Source organism: Moschus berezovskii, chromosome 16 (genome assembly GCF_049115385.1).
Source record: "Moschus berezovskii isolate FMDL1 chromosome 16, NW_MosBer_1.0, whole genome shotgun sequence".
Classification (NCBI taxonomy): domain Eukaryota; kingdom Metazoa; phylum Chordata; class Mammalia; order Artiodactyla; family Moschidae; genus Moschus; species Moschus berezovskii.
The window spans coordinates 73536633-73562897 of NC_142475.1; the positions used below are offsets into that span (position 1 = coordinate 73536633).

The following is a 26265-nucleotide window of genomic DNA, read 5'->3' on the forward strand; positions in this document are numbered from 1 at the left end:
TCTGGACACCTGTCACATAACCATGCATGGTCTTTCCCTCTGATTTATACTTTCACATATTGGTCATGGCTTCCCAAATTGATTACAAGTTCGTTAGGAACGAGCACTGTGCCTTAGAGCTCTAAAATCACACTGTGCCATCTACCCTCTGGTCTGCAATCACAGTGGAAGATCAATACATATTTCTGAACAGCACTCCAAATACTTTGTACATACAGACATTAATTTATTTTTCCTAGACCCAGGGCACAAACACCAACACTTATAATGGAAAGTTGTCTTTGGGAATACTAGAGCTTAAAACCTAAATCTGTCTGCTTATAAATTCTGTAAGATGAAATCCCAGCTGATAAAAAGGAAGACCTCTGCTTTCAGTGCTAGGTATCCAAATCTGTTAAGAGACTGAACACTTTCTGTGGATTGTCGTTTACTATAATTTTCTGCAGGGTGCAAGTTAAGTTCACACTAACATTCAACAGCTGGTTCAGAAGACCACATGTTGTAGGGAAAATAACAATAAAATAAAATTTAATATTTATTAAAATACGACTTTTGATTTTAATTAAGTCATCACCAACTCAATGACATGAGTTTGGGTAAATTCCGAGAACTGGTGATGGACAGGGAGGCCTGGCGTGCTGCAGTCCATGGGGTTGCAAAGAGTCGAACACGACTGAGCAACTGAACTGAACTGAAAATATGATTGATAAAAATTATTTAAAAATAATGATTTCCTAAGAGGTGGGAGGCACTACCACAAACACACGAAACACTGCTGGAAACCAAAGCTCAGCGTATTTTTAAATCGGAGAGGGGGTAGAGAGAACAGCACAGAAAAATAGAAGGGAAAAACACTTGGATCCAATATCCACCTCCCCGCTGGCAATGAGAACGGAGCTCCTTGCAAGCAGGACCTGGGTTTGGCTTTTCTATGCACTCTTAGCTCCAGCACAAGTCCTAGGACAGGAGGATTCAAGATTTATTTCTTATTTTTTTGAAAAAGTTGATAAATGCACAAGCCACTAAGTGAGAAAGTTAAGGAACTAATAGAAGGATGGTGACTGCAGCCATGAAGTCAGAAAACAATTACGTCTTGGCAGGAAAGCGATAACAAACCTAGACAGAATGTTGAAAAGACGACACATTACTCTGCCAACAAACGTCCGTATAGTCCATGCTATGGTCTTCCCAGTGGTCACATACGGTTGTGAGAGCTGGACCAGAAAAGAAGGCAGAACGTCAAAAAACTGATGCCTTCAAACTGTGGTGTTGGATAAGACTCCTGAAAGTCCCCTGGACCGTAAGGAGATCAAACCAGTAAATCTTAAGGGAAATCAACCCTGAATCTTCACTGGAAGGACTGATGCTGAAGGCGATGTTCCAATATTTTGGTCATCTGATGCTAACAGACAACTCACTGTAAAAGTCCCTGATGTTGGGAAAGATTGAGGGCAGAAGGTGAAGAGAGTGTCAGAGAATGAGATGGCTGGATGGCATCACTGATGCAATGAATATGAATTTGGGCAAACTCCGGGAGATGGTGAAGGACAGGGAAGCCTGGCGTGCGGCAGTCCATGTGGTTGCAAAGAGTCGGATACGACTGAACAAGAAGTAGAAGGAAAAAAAGAGAGATTGGGAAGCAGCTTACAAGAAAACAAAGGACCTGGAAGTGAAGCAGCGCTTCCCAAAGTTAAAAGGAAACCTCGCGAGCGCAGCGCGTCACCGCGAGGACGCACCCCCTTACCTGAGGCACAGGCACTTTCTGCGGGGTGCTCTGGGGCGAGGGGTGGAGCTGCGCCCAAGGCTGGTGGTGCGGGTGCGGGGGTGAAGACTGGTGGTGCAGGCCCGGGTGGGGCTGCAGCGGAGGGCAGCTGGGCAGCTGCTGGAAGGCCGGCTGCGGCCCGGGGTGCTGCTGGCCGGGGAGCAGGCGGTCCTGGACGGCCTGCGGGTCGGCGAGACTCACACCGGGGCAGCCGTTGGGCCTCAGGTGCGGGGCCGGGGACATGCCCAGGAACGGGCGCGCCGGCGGCAGGCTCCGCGGGCCCAAGCTCCTCGGTCCGAGCCCCAGGGCGCCGCCGGGCGGCTGGTGAGCGGGCTGCGGGTGCGGCATGCTCGGGTAGCCGCCCACGTCCATGGGGGCGCTGCCGGGTCGCACCTGCGGGGGCGGCGTGCCCGCCGCGCTGCTGCTCATCGCTTTCAGGGGTGACATGGGAGGCGGGGAGGCATACGATCCCTGAGGCTGCGAAGGGTGCATAGTTTGCGCGTTCATTTGGTTCAGTGAGCCGCTGGGGTGGACGGGCTGCTGGTGCAGGAGTCCTGGGGCGCTGCCGGGCGGGAATCCCACCGCGCTGGGGTACCTCGGGACGGACTGGTTCAGGGGAGCGCTATTGGTAAGGCCTAGGTTCTGGTTCATCCCTGTACTGTTAACTAATCCCTGATTTAGGTTGCTGTAAGGATAGCGGGAGTACTGCCCTGAGTTGTTTATAGTGGGTGAGGGGACTGTCTGGCTCCGAGAACTAAAGGTGAGGGTCTGCGGCCTCACGGCCCCTTGCGGAGCGGGGTTGGGGGAGAACCGGGGGCTGTGGGCCACCGAGTCCCCGTGGAGAGCGGTGGGGGGATGGTGGTGGAAGGGCTGCACCGCGTGGCGCAGGCTCGGGGCCACCCCGGGGCTCTGTGGGGGGCCGTGCGACAGGTGGCCCGGGCCAGGGCCAGCGATGAAAGGGTTTCCCTGACTCAGGCCCTCCTGGCCCGGGGGAAACTGGCCCATCCTCGGCTGCGGCTGGCCGTGCTGCGGCATGGAGAAGTCCCCCCGCGCTAGGTAACCGCCTAGCTGCTGCAGGTGCGGGGGGTGGCCCTGCCCGGGGGGCCCTGATGGGGCCGGCTGGGGCTGAGGAGGAGGCGGCGGCGGCGGCGGCTGGTAGGGGGCTCGGATCTGCTCGGGCACCTGCACGGCCCGGGGGCCCCACATGGAGCCGCCGTCCACAAAGGACTGGCCCCCGTGCCTCTCGTTCTGCAGGCCCGGGTAGACGCCCATCTGGCCGCCGCCGCCGCCGCCCCCGCCGCCCCCGTGGGGGACCTGGGGGACGGGAGGGGTGTGGTACTGCGAGTGAGGAGACGCCAGTCCGTTCCCGGGGGCATTGCTCAGCATTCTGTTGGGCTGGTCCATCAGGTGCATCTTCTGCGGCTCGTACTGGTTATAGTGATCGAAGTGGGTCAGCTTGCTTTGATTCTGGTTGGTGGAGGGATGGTGGAGGGAAGGCTGCAGGGAGGCGAAGCCTTGGTCTATAGGCATCTGCTGACCCATGGGATTCACGGGGTTTTCAGGGTAACCACATTCGCCCAGGCCTTCGAGGCCCTCATTGAAAATATTCCCGTCCTCGCCAAAAAGACTCATCATTCCTGGATCCGCCATCTTCTCCCAGCGCACGGCTGGCTCCTCCAGACCAGAGCGCGGGGGCTCTCTGTGCTTCACTTCACTGAGGGCTTGTCCTCAGAGCCTGTAATCCTGACTAATCTTCTTCATGTCACTCCATATTTCTTTAATTCTCCTGGACCCTGCAGTGTCAGGCAAAGTCTGGATCGAGGTCCTGGAAGGGATCGGGAGGTAGTGGGGAGGAAGGAAGAAAACAAAGAATTAGGGACAAATGATAAAAAAAACAAAACCTGCCAGCATTTTACGCGTTTGAATTTGGTCTCCTCCAACAATACTAATCTAGCCCCCTCGCTGAGCCGTATTTTATATATCTAGTTCAGTTTAAGAGAAACTCATTAGCTTCTACCAGAAGTATTGTTATGATCGGTTACTTAGAAAGCAAGCAAAACACTAACCTTAACCTTAAATTAATCCATTCACTACACTTCCTCGCGTTCCATTCTTGGATGGAACAGAACAAAAGAACACAACATGAAGCAGCAGCAGCTGCCACAGCAGGCCAGCAGATGCATGACTATCGCCAAGCAGCCCATCTGCTGCACTAAAGCCCTGGAAATGCTCCGGTTACCAACAGCCCGCCCTTAACCTTATTCCCCTGAGCGGTGTAATCAGATGAGCAGCCGCTGCACCGAGGGCTGTGAAAAGCTCAACTTAGTTAAATTGACTAGAGGATTATACAAATACCAAAATCAGTCATTTCGTACAAATTGGATATTTACGGCCCACATACAACCAACAAGGAAATGGCAACAGGGGTGTCGAAGGAGACAGCGGCGGCAAAAATACTGGAAGGCCCGCATGCAAGTGGTGTGACCACTCATCACTTCCTTAACTCTAATGGCAGCAACAGAGGAGGCCAGAAAGAGACCAGAAGGAAGACTTTCATTCTCCAGCATCCCCAGCTCACCCCCACCAGAGGAAGTCCCATCATTGGTTCATCGTTCAACCACCAGCCCCGGGCTCTAGGAATGGACCACTGTGTAACTGCTTGGACAAACTCTAGTTGGACGGAGCGTTTCTAGACGATGACCATTCTCTTTGGTAGACAGAAAACCTTTACCCAAACCGTTCAAAACTGAAATTTTTAACAGAATAAAGTTCAAAATGTGCCTGCAGCCCTCTCCCTCGCCCTGCCGTCTCCTCGGACCAGGCAGGCCAAAGCAGGTGGGTGAACGTGGAGCAGGCCCGCCCATCTGAGTGGCAGGTTTACAGCACAAGGTGGATACTAAGTAACACTGTGCATTTTGCAGACACTTCCTAAGGACTCTGTATCAGATGAAAATAACCGATTTAAACAATGTTTCCACAATCAAAACAGGAAAGTGTTTTTTTTTTCAATGCTAATTAAATCGACAGGCCTAATAAAGAACTAATTCACATAGGAAAAATGTCCAAAATCTTAAACATCTTTGGAATTTAACTCATTTTTTTCCCTCTTTCATAAGCACACGAAGCATTGTGTGATACTGCCCAACTTGAAAAAACAGTATCTTGTTGAAGAATTTCAAAAGGGATGTTATAAACAGGCCCGGCCATAAATCCTACTGACACCCATCCACATAAGCATGGGAAAGGGGCCGGCTGGAGGGCTGGCCAGCACCTCCAGCACCGTTGAGAACTCAACCCCAAGACAGATAGAAATTCAGATTCCATGCGTCCTATTCTAACCCGCCCCCAACAAGGGGGGTAAATCTTCGCCTACAGAAAATGTAAACAGCATTCCTGCTTGCTGTCAGAGCTACAGACAGAACACCTGAGAGGGTCTCTGGGTCGGCAGTGCTCAGGCGACAGCTGTCAGCTGAAGCCAAAGGTCTCTTCACTTGGCCGCTAACTGCCGTGAATTTTCTGATCTACTTTCTCCAAAAACAGGGGTCAGACGGGTGGAAATAAGGTGAGCGTGAAAGCCATTTTATTTACAGACAAGTTGCTTCACTACACAGCTGCTTTAAAATTCAAACTCAGGAACAGTCGAAATCTCCAGTGCCAAATGAAACAAATATTTATAAATTGAATTTACTCCTAAAAAGCCTACGCAGTCAGTCTTCATTTATTGAAGGCTCATTCTGGCTTTCAAGGAAATAAATACAGGAATGGACTTGATAATAGCTTAAACCAGCCGTGCAGACTAACCACTTACCAAAATAACCTTTCAAATTAGCTTAAGGAAGGTAGCGTCTAAGTTGCATGTCCTGGATGGCCTTATTTTATAGGATAATGGCTTCATCCTCCCAGGCCCTCCACGTGTCACAAGAGGGCTGTATGGGGGGGTTCTCAGCCAGCCTCTAGGGAAAAAAAGCCCCGAGGAGTGGATGACCTGGGACACCGCACTCCGAGCACTGCCAGCCTGGAGAGGCAGCTGGGAGCTGGCACTCAGTTTAGAAGGCTAAGGAGAAAAAGAGAACTTGCCTCCAGGCCAGGGAAGGGACAAAACAGAACACACACTGCAAGTAATCCTACCCAACACCTGGGTCTCCGGTTCCCTGCTCCTCCCACCCAGGGGCCACCTCCCAGCAGCAGGGAAAACGGCAGTTACTGGGCACGGTGAATGTGCCACCTACCAGAGCTGCGGCCCAGGCAGAGGAGCCCAAACACTACAGCTCCAGTCTGTTGCTGGTAACCACTTGCGCTTGCTGGGGCAGCCACCACCCAGCCTGCCCCTTTCCTGACCTCGAAACTCACTCCGCTGGCGACTATGCGAGGAATCCATCTGGTAGCTGGACTTCATATTTCTGATCTGAGCTAATCTAATTAATTTATTTTGGTCTTTTTTTTTTTTTAATTTGATCAAGACCATTTGAATGCCCACTTTTCCCAAGTCACAGCTGCAAGACTTAATTTTGTTCCTATCAAAGATATTCATATAAGCTTCCTTTCCAGAGGGTTGGCCCTTGTCTCCATTCACGGTCTAAGTTTTCTGTGCCTACACCGGCACTGTCCAACGAAGCCACATAGGTGATTTTTAATTTTCTAGTAGTCACATTTAAAAAGTAGCCCCCAAAAGAGTGAAATTAATTTTAATAATTTTTATTTATCCCAACATATGTAAAATATGATCACTTCAACATATAACTGATATGAATGAGACGGTTTACATTTTCAGTACTGAGTCTTTGAAACCAAATATGTACTTCACACATATAGTATATCTTTATTCCTACTAGAGCCACATTTCAAATCAGAAAGGTACACATGGGGGCAATGGCTACCATACAAGATGGCACAGGTATCGATTATAAAAATAAGAAACAGAAATACAAGTTATCAGTGTTATCAAATAATTTTCATCATTATCACTTCCGAAATAAATTTTCAAGTTGTATTTACGTTTGATTTGGCTTTAAGTGAAAATCAAATTAAATCTCAAATCGCGTTTATGTATTTGAAACATATTTATTGAGTCTCTACTGTGATCCAGGCACTGATCACAACTGCCAGAGATGTATCATTGAATAAAAACAAAGTTCCAGGACTTCCTTAGTGGTCCAGTGGCTAAGACTGTTTTCCCAATGCTTGGGGCTAGGGTTTGATCCCTGGTCAGGGGAACTAGATACCACATGCCGCAACTAACAGTTTGCCGGCCACAACTAAAAGATCTTGCACACTGCAATTAAGACCTGAAGCTGTCAAATAATAATAATAATAAATAAAATTTTAAAAGTTCCCTTTTGTCCTCTTGGAGGTTACATTCATCTGTAGTTTAAAAGTTTATTTAAAACTTTTTAAATAAAAATTAAGATTCATGGGTTATGGTATAAAATATAGGATACCATTTTACAAAATATTTCTTGGTAATTCATGATGACAAGTGCTTTAGCTGTCTGATATTATTTACATTTTAGGCAACCCACTCCAGTGTTCTTGCCTGGAGAATCCCAGGGATGGTGGAGCCTGGTCGGCTGCCGTCTATGGGGTCGCACAGAGTCGGACACAACTGAAGCGACTTAGCAGCAGCAGCAGCAGCAGCAGCAGCAACAGACACCTATAATGAGGACACGATCACATCTTTCTGCTCAGCAGTATTTTCTGAGTTCAGAAGGTATCTGGAGGTATGTTTGGGGTGAAGAGAGGCACAAGGAGATAGCCCTGCTAAGGGAGTCGTGGACACCTGACCAGAGGCCTGCTGTGCAACCAGTGATGAAAATTTAGAGCTGTCCAGTGCTTTGCAGACCTCCTAATCCAAGCCCCACTTCATTTTACAGATGAAGAATACTTCTGTGGACTGAGAAGAGTAAACCTCTGATACAAAATATTTTAACGACAAACAGCTCCTAAAGACCAAAGAGAAATGTACAGATGAAATGTCAACTCGCCAGTGAGGGCAAAAGATTAAAGGTCTTAGACAGGGTCCTATTTATCCAGAGATTGGTCACTAAAATAACTGCTGAAACCACCAAACAGAAGAGAATTTCCTTTCAAGAAAATTTTCATTTATACTCTCTATAACGTTTAGGAAGCAAGCCCATACTAGCACCATATTGAGGCTATTGGTTAATATTTTGGGGGAGTAAGTAGTATGCAAACTAGCAACTCCAAAGAGCAAGTAAACAGCACCCAGAGAAGCGGGGGTGGGCAAAAGCAGGGAGTAAGACACACCAGAATGAAAGAAACAAGCTGTCTGAAAATACATATTAATATTTTGAAGGGAATCTCTGACTTTCCAAAGCTTACATAAACAACAATTTACTGCCATGCTCTGGTTCAAGTAGGATGGCGTCTGTGTCGTCAGGTGTTAATTTGGTGTCTCAATGACCTGGAAAGCCAGACAGGAGAGGTGAACACAGAACACCTTTCATTTCCCCGGGCAAAATACTCACTGCAGCTCAACCACTCTGTATCCGGCTGTGGCAGTCAAATGCCATCCGGGTGCCACCCACTTTTTCATAAGAATCCAACCCATGGGGCAAGTGTGAAGTCAGAGGCAGCTGTCCTGTAGAGGCCAGTGACCACCTTAGTGTGATGTGGCTTGATGTGCTTCCTTCTCTCTGCATTTCTCTCCCCCACCTCCCAGGAGCCCAAGGTTTGCGACATAACTTGATTGCTGTTCTCAGGACTTGGGGGAGCATGTGCCAGCATTTCCAAGGGAGTGAGGAGCAGCAGGAAAAAGGCACCTCCCCACCCTCAGCACAGCCAGGGAGATGCCTCAGACCACCGAGGCCACAGATCACACCAAGAGGGGGTAGGACCCCCGGCCGACAGCAGGGATGGACAGAAGAGAAAAGGCTCCAAATGGCTGGCTGCTCCTCACAGACAGTCCTTCCAGCTCCATCACCAGGTCTGTGGACGGTGATCCCTGCATCCCACTATGGGCCCCCAGCAACCGCCAGGGAAAGCAGGGGCCTGCCCAGGCTGCCGCTTGATGTGGAAGCAGGCACTGAGCCCACACACAGCGACCCAGATGGAGCAGCAGGAAGACCTCCAAGACACCAGCATCAGCTCCCCGCCCGTCAGTTCCAGGTTTGCCTCCTGGCTGGACCAAAGGATACCGTTTCTGGAGCCCCCACCCCCATGGCGAGACAACATTTTCTCCCTCATTCATGTGTCCAGGCCATGACTGTGCTGAGCCACGCAGGACCCACTGGCCACGTGTTGCTATTTAAATGAATAAAAACTAAAGAAAATTCTAAATTCAGCTGCTTGGTCGCACAAGCTGCCTTTCAAGTGCTCAACAGGCCGGCGTGGCTGGTGGCTGCAGTGCACACATGGAACGTTTGTATCAGGGCAGAAAATTCTAGGGATGGCAATGCTAGAGCGTTTTCTTCCTAGAGGTAATGTTCTTAGACGAAGACCATATTAAATAGTAGCAAATCTCTTTGATGAAAAAATATTTTCTACTGCTTGGAGATTAGTGTTCTTTCAAAGGTCCAGACCTACCCCTTGTGATGAAATTTATAGTATTCTTTCCATATATCATATTCTATGCTAATTAACTCTTTTAACTATAAAATTTATCCTTTCTGTAATGTATTCAGTAATATATACCAACATATATTTCTATTTCTTAATAAATGACTTTTATTAAGTGAGGAATGATTCTTGACTACACAAAATTCAGACACTTAGGAATAATTCATTTCAAAGCCCTTTTCACTTATAGTTGTGCTTAGAGTATTTGCAAGCTTAATTTTAACAACCAAAAATCTAAGCCACTCCCTTTCTTAGTGGCTTTGTGTATTATTTTCATTACTATTTTATTGGAATAAAAAGATGCAGGAAGAATGAAAAAGGATGTGAAGTCTATGTTAGTCCAAGAACTACATGAAAAATAAAACCAAAAACAGGAAATAAGAGCTGTGTTTATATCCATTTATATCACTAGGTAGCCTCCAGCGCTGCTGATAACAGTTGAAGCGACACATTTTTCATTGTGTGGCTCAGCTCCCTCCACCCACCTCTTCCACCCAGCCAGATGAGGGAAAACCACCCTTGATCCTTCCCAGCATTCATTCATTTAAAAAATATCTAATGAGGACTTACTTTGCATAAGCATTTAATAGACACTGGGTAACAGAGTTGAGCGAGTAGACGTGGCCCCTGTTCCAGGTAGCCTGCTGTTCTAATAAACCCCTGTGGACACCCTGCCCATCCATCCACTGACCACCCTGGGGATGCTCCTCTCAAACATCTCACAGTCTACTGCCTCCTCCGGTTCACGCTGTCTCTGATGTAATCAGGCATGGTGGTTTGGTGAAGGATAAAACCTTAAATAAAGGCTGAGGGTTCTCTGGAGTCAGGTCTCAACATGCTCGCACGGCTGACTGAAGGATCTTCGAGGCCACGCCATGAGTCCTCTCTCGCCACGGTTAAAATCCTTAAAGCAGTTCCCCAGTTCCCAGGACGGAACCCAAAGGCTCCAGCAGATTGCATGGCACGCTGTGATCAGACCCCATTGGCCTCTCCATCCTCTGCTCCCCAGTTCCCTTCCCTCTGTCCCTGAAACCTTCACCAGCACCCAGGTTGGGTCCATCAAAGCACTGCCAGTACCATGATTTACTTTACTGGCCACCTCCTCACAGCTGCCTCACCTCCACACCGGCCTCCTCACCCCCAGGCTGTTACCGCCTACCTGGGAAGTGTCCTGCCCTTCAGCCCTCCCTCCGCAGGCTGAGTCCAAAGCCCTCCCTAGAACTCCCACCACACTGGGGCAAGAGCTACAAAAGCACCAAGCACACCTTGTTCAAGTTCCTCCACCTGCCTCTCTCCCTGCAGACTGCACCCTTGCTATTGAAGCAGGATGCTGGGACCACTGGCACCCTCTGGAGCTGGTCAGACATGTGGAAACCTGAGCCCACTCTGACCTCCTGTCCCAGGGTCTGCGTGTTATTAACAAGGCACCAGGGTGATTCTTGCACTTGTGGAAGTTTGGTAAGTCCAGCTCACAGACCCTGAGTGCCTCTTGAGCTACAACTGTGATTCTCCTTGATTAACATAAGAAGGAACCACAAACAACAGGTTGTTGTGTTTAGTCACTAAGTCATGTCTGACTCTTTGGCTACCCCGTGGACTGTAGCCAGGCTCCTCTGTCCATGGGATTCTCCAGGCAAGAATACTGGGGTGGGTTGCCACTTCCTTCTCCAGAGGATCTTCCCGACCATGCTGATGGAACCTGCATCTCCTGAATTGGCAGGTGGATTCTTTACCACTGAGCCACCTGGAAAGCCCTCAACAGCAGGTAACAGGCCTCAAAGAATTACCAGGCAAGTAAAACAAAGTACATGCCATCTTACATTTAAGGGAAGCGTGTCCTGGCATTCGTGACCCACAAAGAAACAAGACTGACCTCATCCGAAAGCCTAGGAACAACCCTTAGTGACAAGTCTTAATCTGTAAAGGTTTACAGTGGACATCCAAAGGTGGTTTAATTTTCAAGATACATCTGTCTACCGGCTTGACAATCATTTTTTTTGCAAGTCAAAAGAAAAAGTGCAGTTAACATTAATATCTAATGCTATGTTACATAACACCCTATTTCACAGGTTTCTTACAGAAATACTTCAGTTATTTCTACATAACTTTGAGGAGTCTGGACATTCTGAGCTGCCTTTCAGATAAAGGTGGGGTTTTTTCTATGTAAGAGTCCTGGGGCTAATAAATTTTCTTTCAAGGCAAGTAATTAAATAACACTCATCTCACAGTTTATACTAAGTGCCCAGTCTCAGCACTTTTTTTTTCCTTTTCTAAATTGGTCAAAAGATGCACAGTATCCTATACGTAAGCTGCCCACTAACGCACAAGAATCAATGTCCTTTAGAGAGCAACCTTTACTACTTTTGATTCAACACTGAAACATCACCCCCTGAAAGTAATCCTTCCAAGACTAAGGCCACTGAGAAGACAGCTGAACTGCTCTCACTGCAGACACTAGAACACATCCAGGGTGCTCTCCCCACTTGCAGCTCGGAGTGCCCCATGACAGGCCGGTTCACATCCCAGTAACACTTCAAATAAGCACCATTATATGCAGACAAGGGGTGAGGACAATGCTCAAATACAGAGCTGCACACCCTGTGTCCGCACAGGCAAACATCTGTGTGGAAGGAGTATGTCAATCTACCCCTTATCTTTTTAACGCTACCTTCATTTTACTGTAGATAAAAGGGAAAGCAAATGAAGAGAAACCAGGTCCAGAAATAAGAAAATGGAAATTCTGTGTGAGATTTATTTGGGATGGGGAAAAGGTCAACTTCAGAAATGTACTTCAACCCACTTGGCAAGGATGTGCGTGGTGCAGACTAACAGAAGAATAACACAAATTTTATGAAATGTGGTGACTGCTTAATGTGTCGTGCCGAATACTGTAAAAGAACCTGGGATAATTTAGACAAACAAAATTTGACTGGTGTATAAAAGCAATGATGCCAGGTGCTTATTAACCCACTAAAAAAGTGGCATTTGAAAATGTATTTCCCCACTCACTCCAGACGTATTTCAAGCTACTGACTTGGCACGCACAGGTGTGCACACACAGATACACACACCTGGGTGGGGCCAAGCCGACAAGGACTGAGAATAGGAGAGAGGAAGGAAGGGGCTCCCCGGAACCACCTGATCCAGGGTTGCCCCAGTAAGAGACCCTGAGTCACAGGAGGACGCCAAGAGCAACATGCCGAAAGCCTGAAAAGACAGCGCACAGCCAACTGCTCTTGGAAGAATCTCGCTTCTTGTATACTTACTGCAGTTGTCACTGATTAACTAACTGATCTGGCAATTTCCTGCATGCTTTTGCATTTTAAAAGGTTCTGGAAAGCTGTAAGGGGGATCCTGTTTCAGAGAGTTTAAAACTGTACCCCAGTTCAGCCTGGTTGAAAGGTAGGGAGACAGAGTGTGGTTAAACAATCTCCTCTGACACACACGTCCAACGTTCTTTTCCTTCAAGGAAAAAAAAAAATCTTCAGCAATACCACAGCTGAAAATAATTTATCTATTTTCCTGTGAGAACAGAGCACATGTGATGAGAAGGGAGCCTTATCCATCAACCTGAGCCCAGAGCCAGGCCAGGCTTCCTGGTGGCTAAGAATGCAGGAGACACAAGTTCGATCCCTGGGTTGGGAAGATCTCCTAAGAAGGAAGTGGCAAGGAAGTGGCACTCCAGTATTCTTGCCTGAGAAATCCCACAGACAGAGGAACCTGGCCGGCTACAGTCCACGGAATCACAAAGAGTCGGACACAATTGAGAAACTAAACAACAACACAGCCAGGCCAACTGTCACAGGACACTGAAGGCAGACGTCTCAGGGTAACCTGGAGGGTGTCCTAAGATGCCATATTGAAACGGAGCAGCACCATATAGTCCCTGCCCCCCAACCATGTCCTCTGCATGCCTTTTGCCTGTGAAAAACTTTAGTCAAAGAATAAGTTTAATCAGAAAAATGTGGGAACAAAAAAAAACTAAGCTATGGTTTTTCCCGTGGTCACGTATGGATGTGAGAGTTGGACTGTGAAGAAAGCTGATTGCCGAAGAATTGATGCTTTTGAACTGTGGTGTTGGAGAAGACTCTTGAGAGTCCCTTGGACTGCAAGGAGATCCAACCAGTCCATTCTAAAGATCAGTCCTGGGTGTTCATTGGAAGGACTGATGCTAAAGCTGAAACTCCAATACTTTGGCCACCTCATGCAGAGTTGACTCACTGGAAAAGACTCTGATGCTGGGAAAGGTTGGGGGCGGGAGGAGAAGGGGACGACCGAGAATGAGATGGCTGGATGGCATCACCGACTCTGTGGACATGAGTTTGAGTGAACTCCGGGAGTTGGTGATGGACAGAGAGGCCTGGCGTGCTGTGATTCACAGGGTCGCGGAGAGTCGGACACGACTGAGCGACTGAACTGAACTGAACTGAAATAACAATATAGTCATTAGGCATAGTCAAGGACCTTTAGTTCTTCCTCAAGGGCTATAGAAAATATTCTGAGCCATATCCTGTGAGTTGTCTTGTAGAAACTAAAGTAGCAGGTGGAGAAATTAACTACACGATGACCAGACTGTACCCAGGACATGAGCTGTCACAATTCCAAGAAATGACCACACAAAAAAAATTGGAAACAAGTGCATCCCGGAACTGAAAATTAACTGAACCTAAAACAACCAAGATGATGCTAGTCAGACAACTCATGATCAATCGAAGATGACTGTTAGAGATGACTATACTATTTCTGCATGGAGCACCCCCACCCCATTATGTCTACAAAAGCTCTCATGCCCTGCTTGTCAGGGCGAGAGTAGGCCTTAGGACAATGTCCACCGCCCTCCCCCCAGCTGACAGCATCTGAAATAAAGCAAACTTTCCTTTCCACCAACCTAGCCTGTTTATTGGCTTTTGAACCACAGGGCTCCCCCATCCCCCCCGCCCTGCCACACACACACCTCCTTTTGGTAACAATATCACATGCAAAAGAGAAATACAAAGGAATTACATAAATTCAAATTTCCATCAGTGAAATGAGCAATATTAAAGGGAAACAGAACTGTTAAGGAAGGTTGAGAAGGGCTTTGGAAGAGCATTAAAGAGAGTATTTTGGGAAACCATTTACCTTTCAAAAAGGTAAATCTACAGACAGAAAAATGGGAGAAAACAAACTTTACTTAGTGACTACAGTATTAAATTACTCTTTTAACAGATTATATTTGATGAAGGAAATGGAATTAAGGCTGGAATATACAGCAAACAGTTTGCATTCATTATTTCATAATTATTCTGACTTACATAACAAAGTTGGAAACTTATTTCCATAAGTACACTTATGAACACAAGCAGATTCTATCAACACAATGCCACCATAAAACTATTTGCCAATCAAAACCATTATCAAAAACCATAACAATAAAATAACTATTGTTTATGGAGAAGGAAATGGCAACCCACTCCATTATTCTTGCCTGGAGAATCACATGGATGGAGGAGACTGGCGGGCAACACCCCATGGGGACACGACAGAGCGACTAACAGACGCTACTACTGCTTACACTATCCACTGTGTGCAGCTAAATAAAGCGAATACCTCTTCTAGCCAATTAAATGTCTTCACTCATATTTGCATTTATTAAAAGATGAAAGCTTTATCCATAAACTCTGTATGTGTGTATTTCCTGCACTCAGCAAAGGCTCAGCCCTAACTTGACCCCTCTCCTCATTACCCTGAAATCTTCTGAGCCTTTTCCCCAATGAGCTGTGTGCCATGGGGAAAACTCACTGTATGAAATGCTTTTTATATTATTCTTAGTAAATTAATTCACACCTTATATCTGTTTTACAAAAAGATTACAATATGCTCGGAGCACATTCCTTTTACTGTCTGACTGTACCACCAAACTCTTCAGTGTCATTGAGAGCCACCTGTAAAGATCTGCCTCGCATATCTACCCCCACAAAAAATCAATCAGCCAATTCTAGCTTTAAGTACTTCTTACCCGAGCTTCCCTGGTGGCTCAATGGTCAAGATTATCTGCCTGCAATGCAGGAGACCCAGGTTCAATCCCTGGGTTGAGAAGATCCCCTGGAGAAGGGAATGGCTACCCACATCCAGCATTCTTGCCTGGAGAATCCCATGAACAGAGGAGCCTTGCAGGCCACAGTCCATGGGGTCGCAAAGAGTCAGACACGATTGAGTGACTACCTGAGTAGTCTTTTCACTTTCATGCTTTCACTACCTCAGTGTACAAGATCCCTCACAAGAGGACCTCATTCTAACCTGCAGGTAAACTTCACATTTCAGTTTGAAAGGGGATCCTTATTATGTAGTTATAATAAGCTTGTGGTTCTCCTTTTAAATGGCACAGCATCCATGGAGAGACAAAAGGTGCTCTCATTCCCCGCCCCAGCCCAAGCCTGTGTCCACTTCGATCATAGATCAATATTAAGTTCACCTCAAATCAGCAAATAGACTGTAATGTAAGAAAAGGCAAAGTGGGAAGATGAGCTATGAGCAAGTGTGACGTTTGTTTCACATAATGAGGACAATCGAGATAACTGAAGGCTACCAATGACGCCTTATAATTGAATTTTGTACTTGGTTTAATCAAAGAATACAAAAAAGACCAGACACCTACCCTGCTTTAAAAAGAGTCTACTGAGACATCCAGCTATCTGTATGGCTTTCATGAGCTTAACTCCTCGATATCAGTTGCTAATAAAATGATGATCCCGATGAGGAAATATGAGTAATTACATTTCATGATGGTGTTCACGTCAATGACACCCACCCTGCACTGTTCGGGTTTCCGCCCCCTGTCTAGGAGGCCTCGAAACATACCAAATTCTCTACTGCATGCCCATTTCTCAGAGATGGTTTGAAAATCTTCACAATTTTTCCTATAAAATAATTCTGAAGAATAATAAAGAAAGGTTTTTAACTATGCTACCACCGAAAATTTAGTGTCTTTAGAGATCAGCGGCAATGACAAAAAAAGACGGCGGATTTTCTAAAACAGCCTTCTAGATTCTGAATGTAAATCCAAGTGCCCCATTAAATTGAAAACTGCCTACACTGTACTTTGCAGACTGCATCGCACAGCTAGAAAGAGCAGAAAATGTTCTGACAGACCACACACCTCACGCTGTCTACTCCAGAACTACCCTCACAAGCCCCCGGTGCTCTGGTCTGGTCACTTGTCAAGCGCTCTGCACGTTCAGTTGCCAAGGATGCTTCGTCCTGGAATGGGGAGGACAAAGGGTTTTTCTGACCACGGTAAAGGAGAAAAATCTTTGCCGACGAGAAACTGCTTAGACCATCAATATCCAATTAATTTTTATGGGTTGCCTATCAACTTGGTAGTTAAGTTTTTAACCTACCTGAATCATTTATCTCTTTTTTTATATTTTACCTCTTTTTGTGTGAAATGAATTTAAATGCTGCTGCTTTACCATTAAAAGAATTCTTTCTGCTTTTCCCTATTTTTCTCTGAATAAACAGTGTCCTGCTGAAAGGTTAACTCATGAATACAGAGTGCATTTCAGTGCTTCTTTCATCATGAAACATCTAACTGTTGCCCTGTTGACTATAAATATGCCCAGCATGTCCACAGAGGTGAGTGCCTCAAAAAGGACCCTGCATTTCACATCTGTCATTTTACACTCCCAGTGCCACACCAGGTACCGCCAAAGTGTTTAAGGAATTAGCTGTTATGTGTAACATCCCAGTATATTCCTAACACCCCGTTCTCCCCACAAACTTTATAGGGAGAAATCACTGAGCAGCACTGCCTCCTAAGGTTCTATTCACACAAGGGAGGTGAGAGGCTTGGGCTGGGGCGGGGAATGAGAGCACCTTTTGTCTCTCCATGGATGCTGTGCCATTTAAAAGGAGAACCACAAGCTGCTGACAGCTGTCTAGCTTTATAACTCCCTGTTTGTGTAAGGACCTGCTCCAGCCTTCAGCCTGAACCTCCCAGAGCAATGTGACCTGATGTGTTTCCCATCAACAGAGTCCAGAGGGCTCGGCCATTTCTTCTCCCTGCTTCAGGAGCTACCTGTATGCTGTGCCCCCAAGAAAGGAGTGCATTAATCGCTATTTAGGTGAAACACCTTTTCCCCAAAAGTCCAAATTTCTTGACACACTGCCTTCTCACCCATTTTAAGTTCCATTGATATATGCTAACAATCCAGTATCAAGTACCATTAAAAACTATAATGTTACTTGGCACCCCAAAACAAAACGTTTGAAAGAAATTATGATTATTTATTTCACCTGGTCCGCAGCTTCTATTTAAGAATTTCAGATGTAAATCTAGTATTTAAAAAGTAACCACAGGACTTCCCTGGTGGTCCAGTGGCTAAGACTCTGTGCTCCCAGTGCAGGGGGCCTGGGTTTGATCCCTGATCAGGGAATTAGAGCCCACATGCCTCAACTAAGAGTTTGCATGCCTCAAGGAAGACCCAGCACAGCCAAATAAATAAGTTTGTTTTTTTTTTAAAGTAACCCTGTGAACATGCTAAAAATAACTGGTACTGGATAAATCACTATTCATAAAATTATTTTGCTGCATTATAATATTCTCATGTGCTCATACAAATACTTTGGATTCTTTAGTCTGTTTTCTGTGAATTTCTTCCGACCCCTCCAAGACTATTGCAATCGTGATGCTGGAGAGGTGTTTTGGTGGAGATGAGCAGGAAGATCAAACACCACTCAGCTGCCCCTTCCCATGGTACCTGTGTTTCCAGTACAGGAGCCAGAAGCCCCATGTACCTGTTTAAATTTAAACTAACTAAAATTACATAAAATTTAAAATCCAGCTCCTGTCACCCCAGCCACATTCAACTGGTCAGCAACCACGTGGCGAGCTACATGGAACTGGGCACAGCGAACACAGAGCTCGGGGGACTTATCATGCCAGAAAAGTGACAGGAACTGAGGTTGAGACCTAAAAGGCAAATGGAAGGGTGACAAGCGGAGGGTCTAGTGAGAGGGAGGCAGAGAGGCCCGGAGGGTCCATGCCCGAGGCTCAGGGAAGCAAACACACACACGGAGGTGTCTGCAAGTACCTCAACGTGGCTCAAGTGGAGGCCAGATTATGAAGGGCCTTGTAATGCATTCTGAATTTGTGGAGAAGTCAGTCTAACATTTTAAGCAATGCTGTTTAGAAAGATGCACATTTTTTAAATTGAAGTATAATATATAATATTGTGTTAGTTTCTGTTATGCAGCAGTGATTCAGTTATATAAATATGTGTGTGCACGCACGCGTTACTCATCATGTCCGACTTTTTGAGACCCCATGGACTATAGTCCACCAGGCTCCTCTGTCCATGGAATTCTCCAGGCAAGAATACTGGCGTGGGTAGCTATTCCCTTTTCCAGGGGATCTTCCTAACCCAGGGATTGAACCCAAGTCTCCTGCATTGCAGGCAGATTCTTTACCATCTGAGCCACCAGGGAAGCTCCATATAAGAGGTACAGTTGTTGCTTATTTTACATACAGTAGTGTGTGTCTATTAATTCCGAAATCCTAATTTATCCCTCCTCCTCCTCCTTTCCCCTTTGGTAACTATAAGTCTGTTTCCTTCCTGTGCCTGTGAGTCTGTTTCTACTTTGTAGATAGATTTGTATGTATTATTTTTTAGATTCCACACATAAGTGATATAATATTTGTCTTTCTCTGACATACTTCACTTAGTATGATAAACTCTAGGTCCATCCATGTTACTGCAAATGGCATTATTCCAATTATTTTTTACAGCTGAACAATATTCCACTCTGTGTGAGTGTGTGGACACACACATCTTTACCCATTCAGAAAAATGTACATTTTAGAGAAAAAAAAACCCTTACTAAAATACAGATCACATATTGGGAAGGTGGGACTAGGGCCGAGAGGACCAGTTCAAAGGCTCTTACAGGAACTGAGGTAAGAGCTGCTGCTACAGAAAAGGAGATGGAGCTACCCAAGATAGGACTACCCATCAGCCAGGTGACCTGGCTTCTGACTGGATGCTGGAGGATGAACAAGAGTCTGGGAGGACAGCTCTGACCTGGGTACCTGAGTAGATGGTAATCCCATGCACTGACATGTAGGGAACAGAAGAAAAAGAGAATTTTGTATAGGGTGGGGGCAGGTGGAGAAGGTTCACCAGGAGCTGTCCAGTTAGCAACTCAATAAATATGAGTGTGAAGAGCACCCCAGGGAGAAAGCAGAGCCGAGGATACGACAACTCAGGTCACTGACAGACAGAAGAAAGGCAAAGTCTAGGAGCAGATGAGATTCCCCGGAAAGAATGGCCAGAAACATTCTAAAAGAACCAGAAAAACGACCCATGGCAAAATCCCGCAGAACACCAACTCTGATAGAGCAAAGAGAAGAGCCAGCTAATGAGATGGAAGCAGACACCCCGAAAAAGCTGCAAGGAGGAAGTGACAACAAAGTTCAAATGCTGCAGAGAAAGAAGTGGCCTCCAGGCTCTACCAGGAGGAGGTTAGTCACTGTTAACAGTGCTTCTACGAAATAGTGGAGGCAGAAGCTCAAGCGCTCCGTCACAGCGATGACGGGAGGAGGGAACCAGTGCAGAGGCTCCCAGCTGTGGACTGAGAAGCAGGAGACCAAGCCAGGCAGCTGTGGAAGTGGATGGATCAAGCATGAGAATCTGTCTCCCTAGTGTGAGAAAAATGGTGCTGTGTTCCATTACAGGTCAGGTAACCCTTAGTCTCTCTGTGCCTCAGTATGAAAGAGGGAAAATAAGGGTATTTATGTGATGGGGGGGGGGGTCTTAGAATTAAGTACACGAATATTGCAAAGCACATAGAACAGTGCCTGCTGCTCAGTAAAACACAAATGCTAACAGGAGGCGGCATGGAGAGTAAAGGGTCTGAGGAGAAGCACATGGAAGGGAAGATACTAGGGCGAGACCCAGGGCACCGGAGAAAAGACCTGCCTCCTCCGCCAGGACAGGAAGGGGAGCATGTAGAGGCCGAGAAGTAAACGAGAGAACGTGGTCTCATCCCCGTGGCCTCAACTGGCTTGAGTTTGGAGGGAGGCAGTAGTTATGAAAAAAAGAATTGAAGAAGACGCAATAAATAGGAAGCCAATCTGTGCTCATGGATTGGATGCATAGCTGAGATCCTTTGCTGTTCACCTGAAACTATCACAACATTGTTGACTGGCTACACCCCAATACAAATAAAAACTTAAAAAATAAAACAGATAACCAAAAGGACCTACTGTACAGCTCAGGGAACTGTGCTCAATGTCATATGGCAGCCTGGATAGGAGGAGAGTTTGCGAGAATGTGTACATGCATATGTATGGTTGAGTCCATTCACTGTTCACCTGAGACATCACAACATTGTTAATCAGCTCTTCAGTTCAGTCCTCAGTCGTGTCCGACTCTTTGCAACCTCATGGACTGCAGCATGCCAGGCTTCCCTGTCATCACCAACTCCCAGAGCTTGTTCAAACTCATGTCCATCAAGTCAGTGATGGCATCCAACCATCTCATCCTCTGTCACCCCTTCTCCTGTCTTCAATCTTTCCCAGCATCAGGGTCCTTTCCAAGGAGTCAGTTCTTCACATCAGGTGGCCAAATTATTGAAGCATCAGCTTCAGCATCAGTCCTTCCAATGAATATTCAGGGCTGATTTCCTTTAGGATGGACTGGTTTGATCTCCTTGCAGTCCAAGGGACTCTCAAGTGTCTTCTCCAACACCACAGTTCAAAACCATCAGTTCTTCAACTCAGCTATAATTGAATAGCTGATTCTATTATCAGTTATACCCCAATACAAAACAGAAAATTCAAAAGAAAAAAAATACTGTTAAACTGTCCAGTTTGCCCAAAGCAATCTACAAATACACAGTCCTTCTCAAAATTCCAAAGACATTTTTCAAGGAAACAAACAACCCTAAAATCTTTATCAGTTCAGTTCAGTTCAGTTCAGTCGCTCAGTCATATCCGACTCTTTGCGACCCCAAGAATCACAGCACGCCAGGCCTCCCTGTCCATCACCAACTCCCGGAGTTCACTCAAACTCATGTCCATGGAGTCGGTGATGTCATCCAGCCATCTCATCCTCTGTCGTCCCCTTCTCCTCCTGCTTCCAATCCCTCCCAGCATCAGCGTCTTTTCCAGTGAGTCAACTCTTCACATGAGGTGGCCAAAGTATTGGAGTTTCAGCTTTACCATCAGTCCTTCCAATGCACACCCAGGACTGATCTCCTTTAGAATGGACTGGTTGGATCTCCTTGAAGTCCAAGGGACTCTCAAGAGTCTTCTCCAACACCATGGTTCAAAAGCAACAATTCTTCGGCAATCAGCTTTCTTCACAGTCCAACTCTCACATCCATACATGACCACTGGAAAAACCATAACCTTGACTAGACGGACCTTTGTTGGCAAAGTAATGTCTCTGTTTTTAATATGCTCTCTAGGTTGGTCATAACGTTCCTTCCAAGGAGTAAGCGTCTTTTAATTTCATGGCTGCAATCAGCATCCGCATAGAACCACAGAAAACCCCAAGAATTGACAGAACCAAGGGGCAGGGTCAGAGGGCACTGTGAACCGAAGGTCTGAAGCTAGCTGTGCAAAGACATCCTGTTCTTGAACTTCCTTTTCTCATCTGTAAAGCACAGATAAGACCACCGACTCTAATTCATAAAGACTAGAGTGTATACGTAAAGCGCCTGGCACTGCATCTGGCACACAACACATCACACAGATGAGAAATTTTAGACACACAGTATGTTGACCAGGCTGAGTGACCCTGACTCGGCTACTCAGCCTCTCTGTTCCAGTTTCTCACCTGTGGGAGCAGGGTGGAAAGGGGGCCCTCCATTCAAAGACGCTAACCTATGTAGCTCTGCAATGAGACTCATGTCTATATTTACACTTAGCTATACTTAAAGTACCGGAGAAGGCAATGGCAAGCCACTCCAGTACTCTTGCCTAGAAAATCCCATGGATGGAGGAGCCTGGTAGGCTGCAGTCTGTGGGGTTGCTAAGGGTCGGACACGACTGAGCGACTTCACTTTCACTTTTCACTTTCACACATTGGAGAAGGAAATGGCAACCCACTCCAGCGTTCTTGCCTGGAGAATCCCAGGGACGGGGGAGCCTGGTGGGCTTCCGTCTATGGGGTCACACAGAGTCGGACACGACTGAAGTGACTTAGCCGCAGCAGCAGCATACTTAAAGTACAGCCATCCTCTTCTGAAACTCATACTTTTAATGGGAGAAAAATATCCAAAATTTCAAAAAGCACAGATAATTGATCAAAAGTGATTACAAAGATAAATCAAACACACATATACTATGTAAATAATTCAGTGAAGCTTCAGTTCTCAATGTGAAATGGCCTGGACTCACTAGTAATCCTAAAGCAACTGCTCCCCAAAGGTAAGCCAGCACCGGTTTACACGGGATTGGATTAGGAAACCATCATTTCTCAGAATACGCTCACTCGTCACGCCCTGCAGGGGCATCACAGGCAACCCCTCGGCCTCAGCCCACCTGGAGAACGGCAGCAAGGGCTGCAGGGCACCAGCCGGCACCACCTCCAGGAGAACAACCTCGGACAACCCCTGGGATCTTTCCCAAATATTAGGAGCCCCCGCAGCCACTGGAAGTGAATTTTCTAGAAGAAGACAACCTCGCACTTCCTCTTCTCCACAGGACCGGAGGCGCACTCTCCCTGCTGAGCACAGTCAACAGACACCACTGCCCACACAACTGCAGCCTTCCCAGTAAATCACCAACCTGAGGGTCTAGAGCACAGCTGCAAGGCACCCCAGAAAGCCCTGACGTAAGAACCAGGTGCTAGGATACTGTATTTCCCATTCATCTGCTGAACAAACCAATAGGACGCAATGTAACTTCTTTAACCTCCTTCTCCAGTAATAAGGCGGATTACCATCAAATGTCTTCTTCAGGGATGCCATGAGGGTGACTTAGCAATTACACATTTCGTTGTACAAAAACTGTATTAAAATGCTTATTCTCCACTCAGATTCACCTTGGAGGTCTAACCTGGGACGCTTCTTTTCTCTGATGCCCTGACCACGCAGGTGGGAAGGAAGCCTCCCTTGTCAAGAAGCCACAGGAGATGAGATGTCAACTTCAAACCATCCTTGACTTCAGCTTCCACTCTTGTAACACAGAAGAGATCACAGAACATTTCTTTACAGCACCTCCTTCCCTAAGGGCCCACGATGACCAGACGTTTCCCCAAGCAGGTCACCTCTGCTTGATGGATCCCTGCATGGATCACCCCTCCCAAGGAGCTGGGAGACCCTGGGCATGGCCCCCAGAGCCCCACACAAGACTTGTCCCCAAGTTCATACTCGGTTTTCTATGTCTAATCACCCTGGGTGGACCCCATTTCAAAACAAGCTAGTCGTGTACAGATGTGAGAGTTGGACCATAAAAAAAGCTGAGCGCCAAACAATTGATGCTTTTGAACTGTGGTGTTGGAGAAGACTCTTGAGAGCCCCTTGGACTGCAAGGAGATCAAACCAGTCAATCCTAAAGGAAATCAACCCTGAATGTTCATTTGAAAGACTGCTGCTAAAGTTGAGGCACCAATACTTTGGCCACCTGATGCGAAGAGCTGCCTCACTGGAAAAGACCCTGACGGTGAGAAAGATTGAGGGCAGGAAAAGATGGTGCCAACAGAGGATGAGATAGCTAGATGGCATCAATGACTCAATGCACGTAAGTTTGAGCAAACTCCTAGAGACAGTATAGGAAAGGGAAGCCTGATGCACTGCAGTTTATGGGGTCGCCAAGAATCAGACACGACTCAGCAACTGAACAACAATGGGTTCACATAAACATTTACCATCTTTAACTTCTACTGACTATCCTCAAGCTTAAAGGTGGTTTATAAAATTACCACCTCTCATCAAAGACGGACGATGCCCAATTGTGACATCCCTCTACATGTTAGGAAAGCCGAGAGAAACAGTCTCAGAGAAATGAAGGAAGAAATGTCGGGGCTAAGGCGAGGAGGCAGAAAAGCAGCATCAAGAATTTGGGGAAAATCAGCTTCATCCAGACCCCGACATTCTCTCTGCCCCAGGTAACTTAAAGCAGCTCTCTGGACCTCAGCTTCCTCCTCTAGGAGAACATGACCGTAACCACCCTCTCACTACCGTCAGAGGGCTGCTTAGATCTCGTTTACCTGCCGCAAGTGGCTCTTCACAGACTGCCTGGCGTGCAGTGCACGGACACTGACACCGGCTGTCCCCCCAACACAGGCACCCACCTTAACCTGCAACTTTTGAGGGGCAGACACAGGGCTGGCGCGAAGGGACAGGAAGGGTGCAGACAAGCCCCCCACAGGCCACTTTCCCAGAAAGGGGAGGGGGCTGGAAATCTTGCTTTCATGTCTCCAGAAGCTGGGAAACCCAAAATGGGAGCACTGAGAGACTGGAGCCCTAATCCAATTGCTTGACCCTACACAGCAGTGGTGAGGAGGCACCTGCTTTGTTCAAGGTCACTCAGCTAGTCGAGGTCAGAGGGAAGACTCGGCCTAGTGCTCAGACCCCTAGACTGGGCCTGGTGCTGCTGTAATGAATACCCCACAGGGCAGAAGAGCGAGCCCCTCATTCTCAGACTAGACAAGCAGTATTTATACCACCATCGGGCCCATGTTAACAGGCAGGGGAAGCAATCCGGTTTTAAAACAGGACAACCAGACATGACCTGTGGCGTGAGCACTACTCATAACTTGCAGCAACTCCAAATAAGGCGGCTTCTCAACGTCCTAGCTGTCCTGTTATCACTGACCGCAGCGTTCTCTCTCCAAGGTCACTGCACTGAAGGAAACAACGTTCATTTGCATAATGCCTGGTGTATTGAGTCAACTGTTCTAGGAGGATTTTTTTTTTAACCAGCAGCATATACTTGCTTCTCCAGAATGCTTCTGGGCAGCCCTTAATACACACACAGACACCTGCTCTCTGAACCACCGTTCCTGAACCCCTGCGCCCCTCCAGAGGGTGATGCGTGCCCGGAACCACCCAAGCTTCCCTGGTGGCTCAGATAATAAAGAAGGGCAGATATAGAAAGAGGTTGTACAACCAAGTTGCAAGCTTTTTTTCAAAGAGCACCATTTGACTTGGAGTGGAAAGGAAACTGACAAACTATAGCTATTCAAGCATTTGGCAGGCGTTTTTCTCAAAAGTGAACAAAATAAGTCTGTCACTTCAAGGAAAACAATTGACAGTTTTGTTGCCAATGATAAAATCTGAGCTTCCAAAGCAAAAGCCAGAATTTTGGAAAATCTCTATCCACCATGATGAACTTGACAGCCTCCCAGAACTTAAGACTTTCCTGATTAAATGGGTGCTGATATTAACAAATGTGATTTTTAAAAAATACTGTCTAATAAAATGTGTCAACATATGAAAGATTTGTGTAATTCACTGAACCAATATTTTCCAAATTACCAACACATGATGTTACAAAACCACACATAGATAAAAGGCCCATTCAAAGCGCAAAACACACCAACGAATTTTAATGAAACCAGAAACAAAAATTTCACTCATATGATTTCAGAGTCCACACTGCAACTAACCTTTAAAAAACTACTCCTTTTGGTTTTAGTGTAGTATCAAATTATCTGAAAAGGCTATTCAAATATTCCTCCCTTTTCAATTACAAATCTGCATACCAGATTTTCTTGATGTTCTTCAACCAAAACAGCATATTACAACAGATGGAATGTACAGCAGCTATCAGACTCTGTCTTGTCTGGAACCAGACATTAAAAGAGATTTACAAAAATATAAAGTAATCGGGGTAGGGGCAACATACAGGCAGGGGACTAAGAGGTGCAAACCATTAGGTATAAAATAAGCTACAAGGATATATTGTACACTTAGCCATAAAAAAGAAGGAAATAATGCCA

At 46.4% G+C, this 26265-nt stretch overlaps 1 protein-coding gene across 3 annotated transcripts in view; it reads right to left on the bottom strand.

The window, feature by feature from the left end:
- CHD7 (chromodomain helicase DNA binding protein 7) overlaps positions 1-26265 on the bottom strand; it is a 195490-nt gene that overhangs the window by 128464 nt on the left and 40761 nt on the right. For all 3 annotated transcript variants that reach the window (XM_055432544.2, XM_055432542.2, XM_055432543.2), the window contains exon 2: positions 1745-3587. In XM_055432544.2, the coding sequence (XP_055288519.2) occupies positions 1745-3412 (1668 nt within the window). In that variant the 5' untranslated portion in view covers positions 3413-3587. The remainder of the gene's footprint in view (positions 1-1744; positions 3588-26265) is intronic.